General features: G+C 41.9%; 1 protein-coding gene and 1 long non-coding RNA gene across 5 annotated transcripts in view; one reads left to right on the top strand and one right to left on the bottom strand.

The window, feature by feature from the left end:
- The window catches only part of LOC126276711 (uncharacterized), a 172761-nt gene extending 155227 nt beyond the window's left edge, over positions 1-17534 (top strand). The window contains exon 3 of the long non-coding RNA XR_007550608.1: positions 17198-17534. This is a non-coding gene — a long non-coding RNA (uncharacterized LOC126276711). The remainder of the gene's footprint in view (positions 1-17197) is intronic.
- Positions 4749-18880, bottom strand: part of LOC126276649 (probable glycoprotein hormone G-protein coupled receptor) — a 1482411-nt gene continuing 1468279 nt past the window's right edge. For all 4 annotated transcript variants that reach the window (XM_049977295.1, XM_049977293.1, XM_049977296.1 and 1 more), the window contains one exon: positions 4749-9961. In XM_049977295.1, the coding sequence (XP_049833252.1) occupies positions 9790-9961 (172 nt within the window). In that variant the 3' untranslated portion in view covers positions 4749-9789. The remainder of the gene's footprint in view (positions 9962-18880) is intronic.

Genomic DNA, 18880 nt, shown 5'->3' with positions numbered 1-18880 from the left:
GCTTTTGGAGTCTGTCTCTCTATCAGTCTTGTTAGTAACCAGTTATTTAAAGGTGTGACTGAAGTGGGTTACTTTATTCTTTTAATTGATTTTATAACAGTCTTGATTTTAAAACAGCCTTGATAACTGGAATTGCTTAGTTCAGGTTGTAAACTTAATGGACAATATCTCCAAAATAAATTTTTCTTTGATTTCAGTTGATGGTTGATTTCGAGTGTATTATTTCAATTCTATTAAATTAACTGGAATATGTCTTTAAAACCCCCATGAACTATGGAACCTGCCTTAGGTGGGGAGGCTTCCATGCCTCACTGATGCAAATAATCGTACCGTAGTTGCAACCACCATGGAGGGGTATCTGTTGAGAGGCCAGACAAACTTGTGGTTTCTGAAGAGAGGCAGTAGCCTTTCTAGTAGTTGCAGGGCCAACAGTCTGGATGATTGACTGGTCTGGCCTTGTAACATCAACCAAAACGGCCCGCTGGTACTGTAATGGCTGAGAGCAAGGGGAAACTACAGCCGTAATTTTTCCTGGGGGAAAGCAGCTCTGCTGTATGGTTATATGATGATGGAGTCGTCTTGGCTAAAATATGCATGAGGTAAAGTAGTCCCCCATTCGGATCTCCGGCCGGGGACTACTCAGGAGGACGTCGTTATCAGGAGAAACGAAACTGGAGTTCTACAGATAGGAGCATGAAATGTCAGGGCCCTTAATTGGGAGGTAAGTTAGAAAATTTAAAAGGAGAATGAAAGGCTAAAGTTAGGTAGAGTGGGAATTAATGAAGTTGGGTGGCAGAAGGAACAGGACTTCTGGTTAGGTGAATACAGGGTTATAAATACAAAATCAAATAGGGGTATTGCAGGAGTAGGTTTAATAATGAGTACAAAAAATTGGAAAATAGATAAGCTACTATGAACAATATAGCGGACTCACTATTGTAGCCAAGACAGACAGGAAGCCATCACCCACCACAGTAGTACAAGTTTAAATGCGAACTAACTCCGCAGATGAGGAAGAGATTGAGGAAATATATGATGAGATAAAAGAAATTATTCAGATAGTTAAAGGCGCCGAAGATTTAATTGTTATGAGGGACTGGAATTCGATAGTAGGAAAAGGAGAGAAGGTAAAGTAGAAGGTGAATATGGACTGGGGGAGAGGATTGAAAGAGGAAGCCGCCTGGTAGAATTGTGCACAGAGCTTAATCTAATCATTCACTAACACTTAGTTTAAGGATCACTAAGTGTTAGTGAATGATTAGATTAAGCTCTGTGCACAATTCTAGCAGGCGGCTTCCTCTTTTAATCCTCTCCCCCAGCCCATATTCACATGGAAGAGACCTGGAGACACAAAAGCTTTCTGGTTGTTTATATAATGGTTAGACAGAGGTTCAGAACTAGATTTTGAATTTTCAAGATATTTACAGGAGCAGATGTGGACTCTGACCACAATTTATTGGTTATGAACTGCAGGTTAAAACTGAAGAATCCGCAAAAGGCAGGAGTTTAACAAGATGGGACCTGGTTAAACTGAAACAACCATAAGTTATAGAGGGTTTCAGAGGGAGCATTAGGGAAGGATTGACAAGAACAGGGAAAGAAATACAGTAGAAGAAGAATGGGTAGCTTAGAGAGATGAAATAGTGAAAGGAGCAGAGAATCAATTAATTAAAAAACGAGGGCTCATAGAAATCGTTGGGTAACACAAGAGATGTTGAGTTTAACTTTCGAAAGGAGAAAATATAAAAATTTAATAAATGAAGCAGGAGAAAGGGAATACAAACATCTAAAAAATGAGATAGACAAGAAGTGCAAAATGACTAAGCAGGAATCGCTAGAGGACAAATGTAAAGATGTAGAAGCATATATCATTAGGGGTAAGATAGATATTGCCTACAGGAAAATTAAAGAGACCTTTGGAGAAAAAGAAACCACCTGTATGAAAATCAAGACCTCAGATGGAAAACCAGTCCTAAGCAAAGAAGGGAAAGGAGAAAGGTGGAAATGAATACAGGGGGCCTAAACATGGAAGATGTACTTGACTGTAATATTATCGAAATTGAAGAGGACATAAGAGGAAGACGAGAAGGGAGATATGATACCGGGTGAAGAATTTGACAAAGCACGTAAAGACGTAATTCGAAACAAGGCTCTGGTTGTAGATAACATACCATTAGAACTACTGATAGCCTTGGGAGAGCCGGCCATGACAAAAGTCTTTCATCTGGTGAGAAAGATGTATGGGACAAGCGAAATACTTTCAGACTTAAAGAAGAAGAATCCCAATTCCAAGGAAACCAGTTGCTGAAGTATGTGAAATTACCGAACTATCAGTTTAATAGGTCACGGTTGCACAATACTAACACGAATTCTTTACAGAATAATGGAAGTACTGGTAGTAGCTGACCTAAGGTAAGATCAGTATGGATTTTGGAGAAATATAGGAACACGTAAAGCAATACTGACCATACAACTTCCCATAGAAGATATGTTAAGTTCAAAATGGCTCTAAGCACCATGGAACTTAGCATCTGAGGTCATCAGTCACCTACTTAAACCTAACTAACCTAAGGGGACCACACACATCCATGCCCGAGTCAGGATTCTAATCTGCGACCGTAGCAGCAGCGCGGTTCCGGACTGAAGCACCTAGAGCCCCTCAGTCACAACAGCCGGCAAGATATGTTAGGGAAATCAACCTACGTTTATGGCATTTTCAGATTTAGAGAGACATTTTGACAATGTTGACCGTAATACTCTCAAATTATGAAGGTGGCAAGTGTAAAGTACCGGGAGCGAAAGACTATTCACAATTTTTACAGAAACCAGACAGCAGTTGTAAGAGACGAAGGGCACGAAAGAGAAGCAGTGGTTGAGAATTGAGTGAGACAGGGTGGTATCCCAGTAACCGATGTTATTCAATCTGTATATTGAGCATGCAGTAAAAGAAAGAAAAGAAGAACTTGGAGAAGGAATTAAATATCAGGGAGAAGAAATAAAAAACTTTGAGGTTTGCCGATGACATTGTAATTCTGTCAGAAACAGCAAAGGATTTGGAAGAGCAGTTGCACGAAATGAACAATATCTTGAAAGGATGATATAAGATGAACATTAACACAAGCGAAAGGAAGATAATGGAATGTAGTCGAATTAAATCAAGTGCTGCTGAGGGAATTAGATTAGGAAATGAGACACTTAACATAGTAAATGCGTTTTGATATTTGAGGAGCAAAATAACTGATGATGGTCGAAATAGGGAGGATATAAAATGTAGACTGGTAATGGCAAGAAAAGCGTTTCTGAAGAAGAGAAATTTGTTAACATCGAGTATAGATTTAAGTGTCAGGAAGTCAGTTCTGAAAATATTTGTATGGAGTGTAGTCATGCATGGAAGTGAAAATGGACGATAAACAGTATAGACAAGAAGTGAATAGAAGCTTTCGAAATGTGGTGCTAGAGAAGAATGGTGAAGATTGGATGGGTAGATCACGTAACTAAGGTACTGAATAGAACTGGGGAGAAGACAAATTTGTGGCAAACTCGACTAGAAGAAGGGATCGGTTGGTAGGATATGTTCTGAGACATCAAGGAATTACCAATTTAGTACTGGAGGGAAGTGTGGAAGGTATAAATCGTAGAGGGAGACCAAGAGATGAATAAAGTAAAGAGATTCAGAGGGATGCAGGTTGCAGTGGTAGTTACTCGGAGATGAAGAGGCTTGCACCGGATAGAGTATCATAGAGAGCTGCATTAAACCAGTCTTTGGACTAGAGACCACAACAACAACAACAAAAACAATGTCTTTCATAAGACTGTGCCAAATTTCCTTTGTGGAGACGTCTGGAAAATTAAAGCAATTGTCGTATTAAAAAGTTGTTGTGCCGGAGCCCAGTGCCTACTGCGTTCCTGCTCCACGCAATTGCTGCCATGGTAAATAATATTCACAATATCAAATACTATTCGCCATATTTAACTCCTGCTGACTACTTCAAAAATTGGTGGTTAGGAAATGGTTTGAGTCTGATTAAGAGCTTAGGCCAGCCCTTGCTTATACGATGATGAGTGTAGGAAATAAGTGATCTGATATGCTAGTGATTCTGTTTGCTTGTGACACAACGGCAGTCGTGCGAAAGGAAGGCAAGCTGCTACGACAGCAAGAGATCTTTCTGGTAATGGTCCATTATCTGTTTGTCAGCAAATGTCTTATCGTTCCTCCTTGAACAGTGGTCCGTGTACTTTGACAGAGAAAAAGACGTTCTCTGGGCAACGACTGTATCAGGGCAAGACAGACATACCAAAGATGTTACTTTAAAATTGCATGAAGCTTGCAGCAGCTAAACAATGAACATTTCCGGTGGTAACATATTTTTGGGATAAATCAATCGCTGCCAAAACAGGTTTGACACTAAGTAAGAACACAATAAGTTTTAACATGAAACCCTATTGGCTCGGTAGCTGATGAATTAATTCGAGTAAACCGTGGGACGAAGAAGACTAGGGTCAGAAGAACACTTTGCCACATAGTCATTGTTTGTTACGTTGGGGAGACAAGATGCCTTACTGGCCACTCCTGTTTTAAGATGGTAGTACTGCTATAACTTGCCTCTGCTACTTTATCGACACATCGCTACTGACAACGTGCTGTGTTTCCCATCCTAATGGTCCAATGTTCAAAGCACATGGCCGATGGAGCGAAGAATATAAACGACATGTTTCTGTTGTTGACCCGCCCCTGATGCGGATTTTTTTTCCCTGTAAGGCGGTTCTCGTTGTTGAGTGAAACCTATAATCCCATGCAAAACGAGTTGCTCAGGAAGTTCGTATTGGTAAAACTTTGCTCTGTTAACAGTCGATCGATATTTATTTATTCTCTGTCGGTCATTCACTGGAGAGATTTTCTCTTGCTGTTCACGCTTATTTACAATTCTTCAGTAAGTGAAACTGTCAACATTTGCTCATTCTGTTATGTTTATTTCCAAATGTTCATTGACTGAACTTTCTAACATTTCTCCGTCTATTTTCCAATATCTTTTCATGTTTTCCCAACATATTCTCATGTTATAGTTAGATGGTAGCAGCCAATGTGGCATCCAGATGACTCTATTAATTAAACTTCTAAGCATATGTAAGACCTTGCGAGTCAATTATCCTAGAAATTCAATTCTCGGTGCACATTATGTCAAATGAGATTATCTTTGCCTGAATGGCAAATACCTCAAGAGACTTGTAATCACGTCAGCAACAATAGACATAACACAATTGAGACATGGAAACCACTTACTAAATACGCTTTCGATGAAGTATATGGACCAAAACGAGGACTGTATCTAAAAATAAGTGCATTTTGACTTGTGAACCATCTTTGAAGTGTTCCACAGCCAGTATTATTTGAAATTATTTTGCGTAGGAAATAAATCTTAATTGCTCTAAAGTTCGTGTCTTGCTGTAAACTTAAAAAAAGTGTGTAGTTTATAGAGGGTGTACCATTGTTGGAGAAATTTTCAAGTTCTCAAAAGCTGCTTAGGAATTACCATACGTAAACACATATAGAAAAATATCTGCGTTACATCAATGAATTGACGTGCGGAGATTTACTCCTCGTTATTCTCAAGTATCAGATGACTAACACATTTCATGGTTTTGACATGGAACACAAGTGTACAAGTTTGGCCTATAAGATTTTATTGGTGATTTTGTACACAAATTATTCTACACATACATTACAACACTCTATATGGAAGTACATTCTAGAAATACAGGTCCACTTAAATCAAAAGTGATTCAGCTGTTTAACTTATTACTACAATTGCAGGTACTGTTGAATACTTCTTATTTTGACCTTTGGCATATAAAGAAAACAGTGTCTTGATGGGCGAAGGTCAATTTAAGTTCAGTCCCAGAACCCCTTAACATTATTCGTCATAGACTTTGTATATTTCTAACATTCTTTGTCTACTTTAGGTCTACTTAACGGCACATTTAACTATATTTGTACGCTAAGCTAAGCTTAAAAACTTGCCCATTTAAAGTAGTTGGACACATACAAAAATAAATAGGGAATGTATTGGGTTTAGATGATACAATTACAGTTCAGAAAAATGAAGCTCCAGACATAAAACACTCACATTTTCCCTCTCAGGGAAAATAGCAGCTGTACGTAGTTGTTCATATTGCTGCCTAACTATGTACATCCCACACAGGTAACTAATATTTTTTATGGCACGGGACGTCTTATTTTTAAAAGCGGCGTATAGTTGATTTCGATCATTTAATATTCAATGGTAGTGGCTCTCTCACAGATTCAGGTGAGAGTTCCTTTAAGTTTCGTCTTATTTTTCTTTGTGAATGAAGTTATTCGTTGAAGACCTGCTTTCTATTATAATTATTTTTTCTGAAGTTTTCCCAGTGCTTTGTCTCCACGTGTTCATAATCTGTTACCTTCTAACAAGTAAGGAGGCACAGTTTAAAGTTAAGGGCCAAGTACATAGAAAAACTGACTAGGAATACTGCCTCATTCACACATGAGTGGCAGTATAAACTCGTATGTTGGCAAAATAGAGAGACAGTCATAAATTCTATTCTGCCTGATATCATAACACAATCTGTTAATATGAGAGAGGTAACAATAAATACATTTAGTTGTGAAATTCCATTAACAGTTAAATTTATAATACCAAAAGGATACAAACCTGTGGAAATTCACAGTCCGTTGTGAGGAACATATGGCCTTTCAGCAAAGTGTGAACAGAGACAATAGCCATGTGAGGTTCGGGAAAAACGTCCAGATTTGCACTGTAAGTAGAGTTATGGCGGACCTTGGCTCACGATCTCCTTGATCTTGTGAATGCTATAGTAAGAGAATTTTCAGAGATTTCTAAGCAACGCAGTAGGGAGTTGTGGGTGAAATTTTAAGTTGGAATGTCATGTGTGCACCTGGTTGTGTGGATAACAGAAACCATCTTAAAAAAAATTCGTATGGAAGATTTTTAATTATGCACCTCGCACTGGTGTCTTCTAATGTCTAAAGGTGGCTTCTCTCTACACATTCTGATGAAAGTGAGAAATTGAAAATGTCAGTTAAACTGGCTAAAATTAAAGGTGGAGGAATATTATACAGAATTTTGTAAGACACTAATTTCAGAAATTCTGAATTGTTTAATCAACATCATGATTATGTAGAAAAATAAATATGTGTATTTCTGAAACTGTACAGAAATTAATCTTTTGTCAAATGATTATATTTCATTGCAGTTTATCTATTAATTTTAAACTGTGCCTCCTAAGAGACAGCGTACTTGTTTGTCTCTGGTGTTCAACACGGGTTTTGTATTAAGATGGATGGAATGTTTCAACAGATGTAATAAGTATTTTCGAAAAACATAATAGTTAATATATATTAACATGTAACTGATCTTTGAAGAGTACTATAATCTTGTTCAGTCAGCATCAAAATTTGATGATAATAAAAAAAACCACAGATGAAGAAATCGTTGACAGTAATGTAATGAAGGCATTGTGGTACTACATATATTTTATTACGGAATTAAGCTATACGGGATGCCCCAGAAATGTTGTGACAAACTTCGAGGGGTTGTAGAGTGTGTCTTGTGGACCAAATCGAGGACAGGAACCCGTGTCCAGAAACGATGGTATAGAGCGTCAATATTATATTAGCCAGCGCCTGGCACTAGGCCACCCATTCAGCAGCAAACATGACTTGGTAGCAATGTTATTTGCTATCCGGTGATCGCGACTGATTGCGACGATCGACAGTGGAGAAAATGGTGCTAGTTGCTGCGTAGACAGGCCTTGTACTCTATGAATGCGATACTCTGTTGCCTTGTTGGTTGGCTTTTTTGACATGACCGTCTGCAGTTATTTTTCTCCTGGAGCCCTCTAAAATCTCCACTGTTTTTCGGTATACAGTAAAAAAATCACTGCAGATGGACAAATGTTACATCATTTATGTTTAGAAACAGCTATACGATAACGCTGATTTGATGATAGTTGACTGACAAGAGTGAAATCTTTTCACAAACACGGAGCTTGATCACTTTTCTACTCCTGAAAAACTCAAAACTGTGTTTACATTCTACTTATCAGCTAATGACCTAGTTAGCCAAACGCAGCGATTTCACCTTCTTTAAAATAAAATCAAGAGCAACAAAAATAATGATAACTTAGTGTAATAATGTAACTTTTGGTTGGTGAATAATGTCTCACACACTCCATGGTTGAAAGCAATAGTGAACTAATTGAGATTTGTAAGAGAGTGAATTTCAAATGTAGAAACGACCTAGAGCGTTTAAAATTTTTTAAATGATTTCAAACAGAGTAATAGTTGAGCTTACCTTTTAAACAGTGTGAGAAAACGTAATGGTTATGCCTTCCATTATCCGAATGGAAGCAACACGGTGACAGTGGAATCAACGGAGGTCGAAATGTTTATGTCTCGCTTTTTAAAAATATTCTAAAGCCAAGATTGCAAAAAAATATTTCTTTATTCAAAACAACCGGTTTCGACAGACTCTGCTGTCATCTTCGGGCCTTAAAAAGCGTTTTGTTATGAAACGTGTCGATTTTAAGTTGGACCTCACGCTAAGTTTTTATGTGAATAACAAACAGCACATTGTAAATGGTTTGTCATAGCAAAAAATTTAAAAACAATGTTCTTTATGTTTTTAGATATTTTAGCCATGACAAACTTTTTATAACGTGCTGTTTTTTATCTACGTGACAACTTGGCGTGAGGTCTAACTTAAAATGAACACATTTCATAACAAACAGATGTTTTAAGATCTGAAGATGACACCAAAGTCTGTCGAAACCGGTCTTTTTAAATAAAGAAATATTTATGCGGTCTTGGCTTTAGAATGTTTTTAACAAGTAATAGAGATCTCTCCTTCTGCCTCTCCAAAATGACAAAATTCTGTATCGCTTGTTTTGATTCTGGACTCGGAACAAGTATTATCACTATATGATAGTGAAACTTAGGCGAATAGTGTGAATGTCACAACAAACTGAAAGACAATTTTACTTAGGAAGGTACTGTGTTACTCGAATACTCCTTAGGGACCTAAGAATATATTATACAGAAGCCTGATGAAAATGTATCATGATACTCCTTACTAATGATTTAGCCACCACATAATTCAAGTACGAAGATTTCTTTTGGCACATTACATTAAACATCGGCCGCTGTTACTTTTGCGTCACTTCAGTTTTCGAATTCATTCTGAAGATATAAATTTTCAGCAGTGATTCTTCGTAATGATTTGGAAGCACACCTGGAATGTTTCCTGCATAGGATAGCTGCACAATTGAAAGCACGGTTTTCGTCATGTTTTAGCGTAAAACTACGTGCGCAGAGACAATAACTGGGAGAAGAAGCGTGTGTCCAAAAAAAGGACACTCATTTAGCGATGTGACACAAACCGAAGCAACGACACACACACACACACTCTCGTTCACAACTATTCAGCGAAATTGCCATGATTCGTAAGCGTGGCGTTTGAATATGGAACACGAGAACGCCAGTGTTAGTCCGGCCTGGCGTGAGGAACGCGAGTGAAGCCGCGGCGGCAGGGACGCCCGTCAGACGGCCGTGACCTTGAAACTGCGGGTGAAGGCGGCGCCGGCGCCTGTGACGGGGGCGGCGCTGCCGTGGTGGCGGGGGGCGGCGACGACGTAGCAGACGGCCCTGTCGCGGCTGCCGAGGACGCTGGCGACAACGGCAGCGCCGCGGACGACGGAGGCGGAGGGGGCGGCGGCGGGCGCCGGGGGCGGCGGTCAGACGTAGGCGGCGGCGGTGGCGGGCGCCGACGAGGTGCCGCTCGACGTGGCCTGCGTCACCGTCGTCTCGGCGCAGCGCGGCAGCAGCGGCACTGGGTTCGAGTTGTTGGACGTCGGCACCGAGTAGCCCATCTTGTACTTCTGCGCCATCCGAGTGCACAGCCCGTACCTGCAATAGCCGATTTTTTTTTGTACTCTTTCCCTTCGGGAGGACTTACACTGCTGGCCATTATAGCTGCAATACCAGGAATGATAGCGGCTAACCAAGTGTCATTTATTACACGTATACAGTAGAGTAGCAAGCATTTGGCTGCTAGTGGTCATGTGCTAACAAGCTACCTCACACTGTAAATATCGCACTAAAATTATGCCATTTCTCTTCGAATGATAGCTGGAAGTAAATTGGAACGATCACGTACATAATATTGTGGCGAAACCAAATCGAAGGCTGCGATTTACTGGCAGAACACTTAAAGAAAGCAACAGGTCTACTAAAAAGATTGCTTGCACTACGGTTGTCCACCCTCATCTCGAGTACTGCTGTACGGTGTATGATATGCACCAGGTAAGATTGACGTAGGACATCGAAAAAGTTCATAGAAGGGCAGCTCGTTTTGTATTATCGCGAAATGGGGAGAGTGCCACTGACTATGATACTCTAATTGGGGTGGCATTCATTAAAAAATAGGCGATTTTCATCTCGTCATGAAATCTCGATCACCAACTTTGTCCTCAGGGTGGGAAAATATTTTGTTGGGCCCCATCTCCATAGGAAGGAATGATCGTCATAAATGTAATAAGTGAAATCAGAGCTCGCACGGGAAAAAATCAAATGTTCGTTTTTGCCATGCGCTATTCGAGAGTGGGACGGTAAAGAAATAGCTCACAGGTGGTTCGATGAACCCTCTGCTATACACTTAGTTGTGAAGTCCAGAGTAATCAGGTAGATATAGATGTAGACGTTAAAATTACACCATTTCTCTTCGAATGTGAGTCGGAAAACGCACAAAAATTGCGCCATCTCTCTTCGAATGCCTGATAACTAAAGGTAAAACGGACGAAAATATGTTTTGTAGCGCTCTCTCCGCGATAACTAGCAACAAGTGTCTAGTGCTGAAATGACGGTCAACCTTCTACGATCAACTCAGAGGAACGACACAACTCTCTGTTTTCGACTGAGCGTGGTCCGATGTGACGTCATCCTTCCCAGCACTGAGGGCGCTACGCTGCACACGGCATCAGGGCAGTATTTTTCTTCGAAAGTGTGCGTAAAGCACTGTGCAAGTAATATGGCGAAATCTATAGATGATCTTCTCCAGCAAAACTTTGGAGCAGAACGTGAGAGTTTCAAGTTGCTGGAATATTTCACCTGAGTAGACCGTCGGAAAAGGTAAAAAGTTCTCTAAATACTTGTGAGTAGAGTATGAGGGATTTTTCAACGGCATTTGACAAGTAGGTACCGTGGTGCAGTGGTCAAGTGCGTGAACTAGCAGGTCTTCGGCTCGGGTACGAATCCTGCTACTGCCACCCATTTTTTCATTTTATTGTATTCCTCGAAATGCTAAGCTGTTAATTTCAATATCTGAATACATTTAAACGGTTCAATTTATACAATGCCGAAAAAATTAGTCCATCTGGAAAGGCGACGTCGATTTCGACCTGTCACAGCATATGCCACCTGGGGGATAGTAGATGTACTGATAATGGTTTCAACGTCGCCCGCCGACAGATAGCGTAGTGGCGTAGATACATACCAGAGCTCTATCTGTGTCTACCTTTTAATAAGGAATGCTCGCAACTAGAAGTCTCAGTGTGGTACAAACGTGCGAAGGAAACAGGCAACCATGCCATGGAGGTACGCTTCTTACAGGCAACTTAGCCATTTTGAAAGGTGTCAAATTGTGGCCTTCCGAGTGGCGGGATAGTCCTTTTGGAGCACTGCCACAAAAGTTGGACGTACTGCGTCAACTATGCAACGATGCTGGCTTCAGTGCCCACGTGAACATTCTCACATCCGGAGACGAGGTTCTGGATGTGCAACCAGCACAGACGCCCGCCAGGGTCTTCGTATTGTAAGCGCAGCAATGATAGATCCTGTAGCTACTACAGCAGAGATAAGAGGGCTTAAGGACCCAAACGTGTAAACGCGGAATTGTTGCGAACCAGTTGTTAGGGCTGGAACCACGGGGAGGCACACCTCTACCACGTTTTCCACTCACGCAACACTGACGTGAACGGATCTACTTGTGCCGTCAGAGGATCACTTGGTAAATGGAATGGAGCTGTGAACTTCAGCTAGGAAATTACATTCTGCTTTCATGGGAGTGATGGTCGTCTCCGCATTCGGCGTATACCTGGTGAGGCTCTCTCGAAGGGTGCATTCGTCCAAGACACAGGCAAGCTTGGCGTAACCTAAGCCAGGACAGTATTCCCTATGTGTACTATCGACTGGACGCCAGAGTCAGCGCCTGCATTGCCTTCCGTAGAGGCTACGACACACACTAATCCGGGTGTTCAGGCATATGTCAATATCTGGTACCTCAGAAGCGCTTGTGCTATTGATCTGTAAATGTTATCATTTCGTGTACTCCATATGCACTTTTGCAACAACCTCTAAAAGAGTGTACTAATTTTTTTTGCCGGCAGTGTATGCTTGAAACGAGTATATTGACTTTAGTTATTATTATTACACTTGTAATTCGTAAGGCTATAGGTGGTGGCAATTTAGTAGGAAAGTGTACGAAAAAAGTTGGATCTGCGGACATGATGTTCACGTTGCCCTGTTTTGCTTTTTGTGTTTGTTGTTCGGAAACTGTGATGCGTGGGATACAGAGTGGTGAAAGATCCAGGACACATTCAAATAATAAAATAATAATAATAAAACGTAGCGGAAATAATAAGCGTATTATCAGTATACTTGATCTACAGAAATAGGTACAGTTAATATAGCAACAATATTAAGTCACGCCTACCGTGTAGACGTACTGAAACACAGTCTGTTTATTTTCGTAGTATTGTAGCATACTGCCAAAATTTTGTACGAGCTGCCACTAGTATAAAGAATGTGTTAATGAATTTGTTGCGTGTACCATTCCTCGAAGCGACAGCGGCTTTAAGCTAGCTAGGCGTCGAGTTGAACCGAGCTTGGATGACAGATGTGGATATGTCATTCCATGCTGTTTCTATTCTGTGCAAGACTTCACGAAACTTATGGCTGCCGAATAGTACGTGCCGTTCTCTCGGTAACCGATCGTCAGAAATTTTCAGTGGGTGAGAGACCTGCAGAATGTGCTGTGTCGAGGTAGGACAGATAAAACGTGGTCTTGCATTATCTTGTTGAAAAATAGACCCCAGCCTTGACCCCTGCTATGTGAATTACTGGTTATGTGTTCGAGAGTTGATCGTATCGTGTACCCTGTGCTACCTCATACGCTACTGGCTGGTGGCAATGACGGATCCAGTATCGCAACTTTCCATCTCCTCGGCGTCTCCACTCACGGGTGCATCTATCACGATGCTGTACACAGAACCCTGACTCGTCTGAAAAGACAGGGCGCTGTCGCTCCAGTATCAACTGCTGTCACTGGGCGCACTTCTGTCGATACTCCTCTCGCTGCAACAACAATGGCCACTGCACATACAGAGCGTGGTACTCCAGACGTTGTTTGTGCGGATTCTTGTATTGCTGCAAGCAATCCCATGTCCTGATTCAAGGTACGTGACAAGGCTGTAAGATCCAGTACAGCTAGGAGAACAATATGTCCGTTTTCTCGGGCGCTAGTCGCGTGGCGCCTTTGAGAATCCTGCATGGTAACGAGTACCGTCCTGCTGAACTCATCGATTCCGTATTCGCACGGCAGTCGTGGGATTCGGAACCAGCGTGAGCAGCGAATTTCGAAACGACAACGACTGTCTCGATAGGCCACGATCCTGCAGCTGTCCAGCTCCATATGTGCTGGAAGCTGTCCAGCTCCACATGTGCTGGAAGCTGTTTCTCTTTGTTACGAAAGGCATAACACGGTCATCCGATAATCAGTCAACATTCAGATGCGATTTATGAAAGAGAAATCCGCTGCTTACCCTCTCTTTATACACAGAATGTAAATTGCATAACTACTGTCTACGTTGTGGACGTAAATAAAAAAGTGAAATTCCACGTCCTGGTTCTAGCCAGGACAATCGGGCCTCACCGATCGCCCTGTCATCCTCAGTTGATGGCGTCATTGGATACAGTACGGAGGGGCATGTTGTCAGAACATCGATCTTCCGTCGACGTCGGGGTACTTGAGCTTGGAACCACTACTACTCGGTCACGTGGCCCCCCATTTGACCTCACGAAGCTGAGTCTATCCGCTGCTAATCCTTCCAATACGGAAAAATCTCTGGCAGTACTGGGGAACGAAACCGGCTGTGTCGGCCGGTGAGGCCGTACGGTTCTAAGCGCTTCAGTCTGGAACCGCGTCATCGCTACGGTCGCAGGATCGAATCCTGCCTCGGGCATGGATGTGTGTTATGTCCTTAGGTTAGTTAGGTTTAAGTAGTTCTAAGTTCTAGGGGACTGATGACCACAGATATTAAGTCCCACAGTGCTCAGAGCCATTTGAGCCATTTGAACCCGGCTCTTCCGCATGACAGTCGAACGCGATGTCATCTCTGCTACGGAGGCGGGCATCTACATTGTGCGGTTCCGCTGAAATTCTAGTGCTTTACGTTTCCTAACTTCTAGTACACTTCATAGAAACTTTGCATTTGTTGCCTGCTGTGTCAAAATGTTGGAGTGTTTATCGCCAGAAGAGTATTATTGGTTGACGACATTATTTGCGATCAATCACTGCTAACATTCACAGCTGTTTTTTGTTCAAATGCATGTGTTTGGAGTGACAAAGTCAAATGAAACTCTAAAACGAGTTGTAAGAAAGAGATATTCCCGACTGAGACTTAGTAGAAAAATTTTAAGAAAAGATGTGTCACGCAAGAACGAAGCCTAAAAAAACCATCATTAAATAAGTTGTTGAATATTGCTCGTCCGTCTGAGATATTACATTGAAGCGCCAAAGAAACTGGTATAGGCATCTGTATTCAAATACAGAGATATGCAAAAAGGCAGAATACGGCGCTGCGGTCGGCTACGCCTATATAAGACAAGTGTCTGGCGCAATTGTTAGATAAATTACTGCTGCTACAATGGCAGCCTATCAAGATTTAAGTGAGTTTGAACGTGGTTTTATAGTTGGCGCACAGGCGATTGGACACAGAATCTCGGAGGTAGAATTGAAGTGGAGATTTTCCCGTACGACAATTTCACGAGTGTACCATGAGTATCATGAATCTGGTAAAAATCAAATCTACGACATCTCTGCAGCCGGAAAAAGACCAGGCAGGACCAATGACGACTGGAGATAATCGTTTAACGTGACATAAGTGCAACCCTTCAGCAAATTGCTGCAAATTTCAATGCTGGATCATCAACAAGTGTAAGCGTGCGAACCATTCAACGAAACATCATTGATTTGTGCTTTCGGAGTCGAAGACCCACTCGTGTACCTTTGATGACAGTACGATACAAAACTTTACGCCTCGCCTGGGCCCGTCAACACCGACATTAGACTGTTGATGACTGAAAACATGGTGCATGGTCGGATGAGTCTCGTTTCAAATTGTATTGAGCGGATGGACGTGTACGGGTATGGAGACAACCTCATGAATCCATGGACTCTTTATGTCATCAGGGGACTGTTAAAGCTGGTGGAGGCTCTATAATGGTGTGGAGCGTGTGCAGTTGGAGTGATATGGGACCCTCCATGCGTATAGATACGTTTCTGACAGGTGACACGTACATAAGCACCATTCACGTCCATTGTGCATTTTGAAGGTCTTGGGCAATTCCAGCAGGTCAATGCAACACCCGACACGTCCAGAATTGCTACAGAGTGTCTCTAGGACCACTGTTCTGTGTTTAAACATTTCCGCTGGTCACCAATCTCCCTAGACATGAACCTTATTGAGCATATCAGGGATGCCTTGTAACGTGCTGTTCAGAAGAGATCTCCACCCCCTCGTAATCTTACCTGCAAGATTCAGGGTGTCAGTTTCGTGCAGCACTACTTCAGACATTAGTCGAGTCCATGGCACGTCGTGTGCGTCACATCTTCGTGCTCGCGGAGACCCTACACGATATTAGGCTGGTAAATCAGTATTTTTGGTTCTTCAATGCAGATTGGGTTAATACAGATGTTGTTGTTGTTGTTGTCTTCAGTCCTGAGACTGGTTTGATGCAGCTCTCCATGCTACTCTATCCTGTGCAAGCTGCTTCATCTCCCAGTACCTACTGCAACCTACATCCTTCTGAATCTGCTTAGTGTACTCATCTCTCGGTCTCCCTCTACGATTTTTACCCTCCACGCTGCCCTCCAATGCTAAATTTGTGATCCCTTGATGCCTCAAAACATGTCCTACCAACCGATCCCTTCTTCTAGTCAAGTTGTGCCACAAACTTCTCTTCTCCCCAATCCTATTCAATACCTCCTCATTAGTTACGTGATCTATCCACCTTATCTTCAGTATTCTTCTGTAGCACCACATTTCGAAAGCTTCTATTCTCTTCTTGTCCAAACTAGTTATCGTCCATGTTTCACTTCCATACATGGCTACACTCCAAACAAATACTTTCAGAAACGACTTCCTGATACATAAATCTATATTCGATGTTAACAAATTTCTCTTCTTCAGAAACGCTTTCCTTGCCATTGCCAGTCTACATTTTATATCCTCTCTACTTCGACCATCATCAGTTATTTTACTTCCTAAATAGCAAAACTCCTTTACTACTTTAAGTGTCTCATTTCCTAATCTAATTCCCTCAGCATCACCCGATTTAATTTGACTACATTCCATTATCCTCGTTTTGCTTTTGTTAATGTTCATCTTATATCCTCCTTTCAAGACACTGTCCATTCCGTTCAACTGCTCTTCCAAGTCTTTTGCCAGCTACCGTAAAAACCACGGTGAGTTTTGTCACGGGTTCATTTGACAAGAACGAGACTGACACGAAGATTCACATACAAGACCAACGATAGTCGCTACTAGAGAGTTGTAGGGCATCAAGCGTCGTTCCATTGTTCTAACCCTGCGTCATTAGCGAATAGAGTAAAAAACGAACGAAATGTTAGTGGTACTTGTAGTAGTACCCTCTTCCACATGCAGTAATATACAGGGTCGTTGTAATTAAACTTTCGATCACTGAGGGGCCGCCATGAAAAGCGTGTAATAGTAGGATAATGAAATTTTTTGGAAACCTTTTTAAGGAGACGCGGAAGATAATTACGAATAAGCCAGTGACATAAACACATATTAATTTCCACGTGAGAGGGTAAAATTTTTTAATTGCTTATCATGTTTGTTCCAGGTTACAAACGTTGCTCAGTGTGACGACCATCTGCATCCACGACAGCCCGGAACCACACTAAGGCGTCTCCCAGGAGCTATTCCCAAATCGCCAGTTAATTCCAACGTTCGAATCACGTTCTTCAACCCCTGTGCGGAAAGAGGACCTTCCCGTATTTCTTTAATGCGTCGATACTGGCGAAGAGAAGCAGTACTGTTGCTGTTGTTTTGATAACACAACTTTATGAGTTAATATCTGCTCAGCTTGACTAGATCCAAGCTGGCTGTCTGCAACTGTAATGCACTACACTTGTTCAAGTATCGAAAGTTTAATTATAACCACCCTGCAGATTGAAGATCAAAATACAGAACATCTCTAACCGCCGCTGACGGTGTAGCGTAGTGGAAAACCTGAACAACCCATGAGTTTTATTTCTTTGCTACCCTAAAACTGTAAACATTAATAACGAAATACATTACTTACTCATAATGTAAAAACACATAGTAGTATAATTGCCGAATTATTCTTGTTAGTTATTTACATTATTCAAAGTTTGGCTATTTGAATTCCTAATTGCTATCTCACGTTAACGTTCTGAATCATAGAACTATTGGAAAATCCAGGAAAAGCATGAAAAGTCAGAAACAGTGCCCTCAGTGGAAAACTGTGAAGTGAACTCATACGTAAATCTTTCAACTCGGGTCTAACGTTACAGTAAAAATAATAGCTACACCATGCAATCTGCAGTATTCTGTGTTCTCTACACTATTAACAGAGTGAGGCATCTGTACACTATGTGATTAAAAGTATCCGCACAACGGGCTGAAAATGACTTACAAGTTCTTGGCGCCATCCATCGGTAATGCTGGAATTCAATATGGTGTTAGTCTCCCTTAGCCTAAATGACATTCCACTCTCGCAGGCATACATTCAATCTGGTGCTCGAAGGTTTCTTGGGGAATGACAGCCGATTCTTCACGGAGTGCTGCGCTGAGGAGAGGTATCGATGTCGGTTGGTGAGGCCTGGCGCGTAGTCGGGGTTCCAAAACATCCCAAAGGTGTTCTACAGGATTCGGGTCAGGACTCAGTGCAGGCCAGTCCGTTACAGGATTGCTATTGTCGTATAACCACACCGCCACAGGCCGTGCATTATGAACAAGTGCTCGATCGCGTTGTAAGATGCAATCGCCACCCCGAAGTGCTCTTAACAGTGGGAAGAAAGATGGTGATTAAAACATCAATGTCGGCCTGTGCTGTGATAGTGCCACGCAGAACAACAAGGGGTGCAAGCCCTCTTCATGAAAAATACGACCACACCATAACACCACCGTTTTTGAATTTTACTGTTGGCACTACACACGCTGACAGATGACGTTCACCGGACTTTCGCCATACCCACATTCTGCCATCGGATCGCCACATTGTGTACTACGATTCGTCACTCCACACAACGGTTTTCCACTGTTCAGTCTTCCAATGTTTACGTTCCTTACACCAAGCGAGGCGTCGTTTGACATTTACCCGCGTGATGTGTGGTTTATTAGCAGCTGCTTGACCATGAAATCCAAGTTTTATCACCTCCCGCTTAAGTGTCATAGTACTTGCAGTGGATCCTGATGCAGTTTGGAATTCCTGTGTGATGGTACGGATAGATGTCTGTCTACTATAGATTACGACCCTCTTCAACTGTTGGCGGTCTCTGTC

The sequence above is a fragment of the Schistocerca gregaria genome, chromosome 1 (assembly GCF_023897955.1).
Source record: "Schistocerca gregaria isolate iqSchGreg1 chromosome 1, iqSchGreg1.2, whole genome shotgun sequence".
Taxonomy (NCBI): domain Eukaryota; kingdom Metazoa; phylum Arthropoda; class Insecta; order Orthoptera; family Acrididae; genus Schistocerca; species Schistocerca gregaria.
This window is presented reverse-complemented; position numbering and strand designations above follow the sequence as displayed.